The sequence below is a fragment of the Dermacentor silvarum genome, unplaced genomic scaffold, assembly GCF_013339745.2.
Source record: "Dermacentor silvarum isolate Dsil-2018 unplaced genomic scaffold, BIME_Dsil_1.4 Seq902, whole genome shotgun sequence".
NCBI lineage: Eukaryota > Metazoa > Arthropoda > Arachnida > Ixodida > Ixodidae > Dermacentor > Dermacentor silvarum.
This window is the reverse complement of record NW_023606948.1, coordinates 79,550-83,366: the sequence shown is the minus strand read 5'-3', so window position 1 is coordinate 83,366 and position 3,817 is coordinate 79,550. Positions and strand designations below refer to the sequence as shown.

The 3,817-nt window shown below is 57.5% G+C and overlaps 1 protein-coding gene across 1 annotated transcript; it reads right to left on the bottom strand.

The window, feature by feature from the left end:
- Positions 1 to 299: 299 nt before the first annotated feature.
- On the bottom strand, positions 300 to 1,117 carry LOC119435768 (uncharacterized). The gene is made up of 2 exons (XM_037702491.1): positions 659 to 1,117; positions 300 to 602 (listed from the first exon to the last, which is right to left on the bottom strand). Exons 1-2 carry the CDS (start codon positions 1,115 to 1,117, stop codon positions 300 to 302), a joined length of 762 nt encoding a protein of 253 aa, XP_037558419.1.
- Positions 1,118 to 3,817: the final 2,700 nt, after the last annotated feature.

The following is a 3,817-nucleotide window of genomic DNA, read 5'->3' as shown; positions in this document are numbered from 1 at the left end:
AGCATAGCGACTGTATATTGGCGTAGTAGCAGCGGCGGAGCGAGCATACCGCCGCTGCGCTCGAACGGTTCGCGAAGGAAGGTTTCCAGCTTGGCAGCTTGGGTTTATATCCACCGTCGGTGACGTAAGCCTCGGGTGACGCTGCGGTGGCGCTGTCCCTTATCGGAGGCGTGGCGCAGCATGCAGCCGTGTGACGCCGGGCTAGCAAGTGGCGAGGGGAAGGCTGCGCCGGTTTGTGCGCAGTGTGTCGCCACATCACACCCCCCTCCCCCCCGCCCCCTTTACGGTGTGTAGAGCCCTCAGGGTCTGTAGAAATCTGGGAGGCCTACCAGACGTCCAAAGCGTGTCGTGATCGGAGCGGGCTGCGACGTCGGCGGCGGCGGATGGATGCCTGTGGATGGAGTGGCGCTGCCCGGTTCGTTCACACCGATGTAGGCGGGCTTGAGCCGGTCAATCGAGGCGCGGACGTCGTTCCCGTTCAGGCGCAGAGTGAAGTTTTTGTCGTCACGATGGACGACCAGGTAGGGTCCGCTGTAGGGTGGCTGGAAAGGCCTGCGGACGGTGTCGTCACGGAGGAAAGCGTGCTTGCACAATGCTAGCTCCTTGAACACGAAAGGTGTTTACCCTTGCAGTGCTGGGCTGCAGGTGACGGGCGTACGGGGGCGATGGTGCGTCGGAACCGGGCGACGAAGTTGGTGGGATCTGACGTCGTAGTGCTGCAAGGCAGTGCAGCGAGAAATTCACCTGCGAGACGAAGTGGTTCCCCGTAGACGGGCTCCGCTGGTGTAGCGTGTATGGCCGTCTTGAAGGTGGCACGTAGACCGAGGATGACGGCTAGGATGGCCTCGAGCCAGGTTGTGTCTGGGTAGCACATAATGGCTGCTTCGAACTGTCGGTGGAAACGCTTGAGTATTCCGTTAGCGAAGGGGTGGTAACTGGTGGTGCTCAAGCCTTCAAAACCGAAGGTCAGCCCGAGGAGCCTGAAAAGGTGCGACTCGAACTGTCGTCCTTGCTCGGTGGTCACGCAGTGGGGGGCGCCGAAACGAGCAATCCAGCGGGTGAAGAAGGCCGAGGCGACGTCTTTCGCGTTGATTCCCTCGAGGGGCCATGCCTCCATCGAGTGTACCGGTCGATGGCGGTGAGGCAGTAGCGATAGGGTCCGGCCGGGGGAAAGGGTCCTATGATGTCGAGGTGGACGTGCTCAAACCGACCAGAGGGCTGAGGGAATATTCCGAGTGGTGACGTGACGTGCCTGGTGACTTTAGCGCGTTGGCATTGAATGAGGAGCGCGGCCAGGTACGACAATTCCGCTGCATGGAGGGGCAGACATAGCGGTCAGCCACGAGGCACGCACAGGCGCGTATGCCGGGATGACTGAGGTTGTGGAGCTGGTTGAAAAGACCACGGCGATGGGACAGGGGCACATAGGGCCTACTTCGTCCTGTCGACATGTCGCAACAGATTGTGGTTGTCGACCCTGGAATGGGAACTTGTGTCAGCTGTAGTGAGGACCTGCCCTTGAGACGTTCCTGCAGTTCGGCGTCCATAGTCTGAGCCTCGGCGAGGACATCCGCTGTTAACTGCACGGAGTTGATGGCTGCTACACGTGAAAGCGCGTCGGCGACCACGTTGTCTTTTCCGCTGACGTGTTGGATGTCGGTGGTGAACTGTGCAATGAACGAGAGTTGGTTCTCCTGTACAGGCGGGAGTTTGTCGCGACGTTGAGAGAAGGCGTAGGTAAGAGGCTTGTGGTCGGTATAGATGGTGCAGTTCTGTGCTTCGATAATATGGCGAAAGTGTTGCACTACTTCGTATATCGCCAGAAGTTCTCTTTAGTAGGCTGGCAAACTTGTCGGGGCGGTGGTCGTGATTTCGTCAGTGGAACTGCCGGTTGAAGGGGTCGTTTTCCGAGCTGCGAGTTTCTTGGAGAAGAACGCCAAGGGACGCCAGGTGTTGTCCACGCGTTGCATGAGGGCGGCGCCAATGGCGAAGCAAGATGCGTCCGTGAAGAGTCCCAAGGGAGCGTCTGGCACGGGATGGGTGAGAAGCGTGGCGGTGAAGAGGGCGGCTTTGCATTCTTCGAAAGATTTCGCTAACGTCGGTGTCCGCGTGACAGGTTGGTTTCCTCGTAGGCCAGCCAAAGCATCGTGGAGGGGAGCCTGGTAATCGGCTGCGTGTGGCAAGAAACGCCTGTAAAAGTTCAGTATGCCGAGGAAACAGCGAATGTCTTTAGCGGTGGTGGGTTGAGGGTAATTTTGCAGGTCCGAGATGCGTTAGGGCAAGGGCCGAGTTCCCTCAGATGAAACTTCGTGGCCGAGGAAGTGGACGACGGAAGCGCCTAGCGTGCTTTTTTGGATATTGACGAATAGACCGTGGTCATCGAGGCGTTGGAACAGCAGACAAGGTGCCTGTGGTGCTCTTCGGCGTCGCGGGAAAATACCAGTATGTCGTCCAGGTCAACGAAGCAGAAGTTGAGGCCGCGGACGACTTCGTCGATGAAGCGCTGAAAGGTTTGTCCAGCGTTCCTCAGGCCGAAGCTCATGAAGGGACACTCGAACAAGCCAAAGGGAGTGGTGATTGCTGTTTTCGGGATGTCATCCGGATTGGCGTGTATCTGTGTGTAGGCCTTCAAGTCTAGCACGGAGAACACGTGGCAGCCATGAATGCGATCGGCGAAGTACTGTATGTGGTGGACGGGGTACCTGTCCGGGATGGTGCGCGCGTTGAGGGCATGGTAGTCCCCACAGGACCGCCAGCCTTCGGTCTTCTTCAGCACAAGGTGGAGTGGCGAGGCCCATGGACTGTCAGAGCGGCGGGCGATTCCTTCGCGGAGCATGACCTCGAACTCTGCTTTGGCTATGTGCATGCGGTCCGGGGCAAGGCGACGGGCGCTGCAGAAAACCGGCGCCCTGAAGTGGTCCGGATGTAGTGCACGGTGGTGTGCTGCCCTTTTGCGTGGCAGTCCGCTGGGGCGCGTCAATCGGGGAAATTCGGTTAGGATGGCGTGGTACGGCGAATGTCTGTCAACACTGAGTACCTTGATGCTTGGCTGTTGGGCGGTCGTTCGCTGGCCTGGTGTGGAGTGTCCCGTTGTTGCGTCGATGAGGAGGTCGTTGCGGCAGTCTGGAAGGAGGTTGTAGTGGGCCAGAAAGCAGTGTTGCCAGGTTTGGCTATATATAGCCAAATTGTGCTAAGGGAAAATTTTTTTTGGCGTTGACTTCGACGAGTTGGCTATGTGGCTATATTTGGGCTACTGAAAATCTGCGACTTGGCTGTGTTTGGGCTATAAGTGTCGCCCTAATCGACGCTCCAGAGGTGGCTCTGATCGGGTAGAAGCAAATATCGAAGGCTGTACGTGTTTTAGCTGGCTGAGCCGGCCGCGTGCCTGTGCGTGTTTGCGTGCGCGAAATGATCCCCCCCCCCACTTTTCCTTGCCTCTCGGCGCTGTTGTCTGAGCCGGTGTCTTTGATCTTTGGTGCACTTAAACTTACACTCTGCTTGACCGTTAGGCACCCGATCCCCGGAGATCGGGATGAACCTGGGAGTAGTGGGTTTTTCACAGTACACTATACCAACATGGCTATGCTCAGGAAAGGAGAGCAATAACATAGGGTTGAGGCCGTCGGACGATAGTGGCGCCTACATGAAAAAAAGGGAAGCACGGGTACATGGCAGGCTCCAGTGCGCTCATGGCCATGTCTTCCGGATTAAGTATCGCGCCTGGCACACCTTTCGACCTACTCCACGTTTCTGACGCAAAGCTTTACTGCCATTTTCCTTTTCCTACTAGATGAATTTTTCTTCGTGCTTAGATTCG

Coding starts and splice junctions, on each gene's coding strand:
- LOC119435768 (XM_037702491.1), bottom strand. CDS start 1,117: ATGGAGGCATGGCCCCTCGAGGGAATCAACGCGAAAGACGTCGCCTCG. Junction 603..658: donor TCCGACGCACCATCGCCCCC/GTACGCCCGTCA, acceptor TTCGTGTTCAAG/GAGCTAGCATTGTGCAAGCA.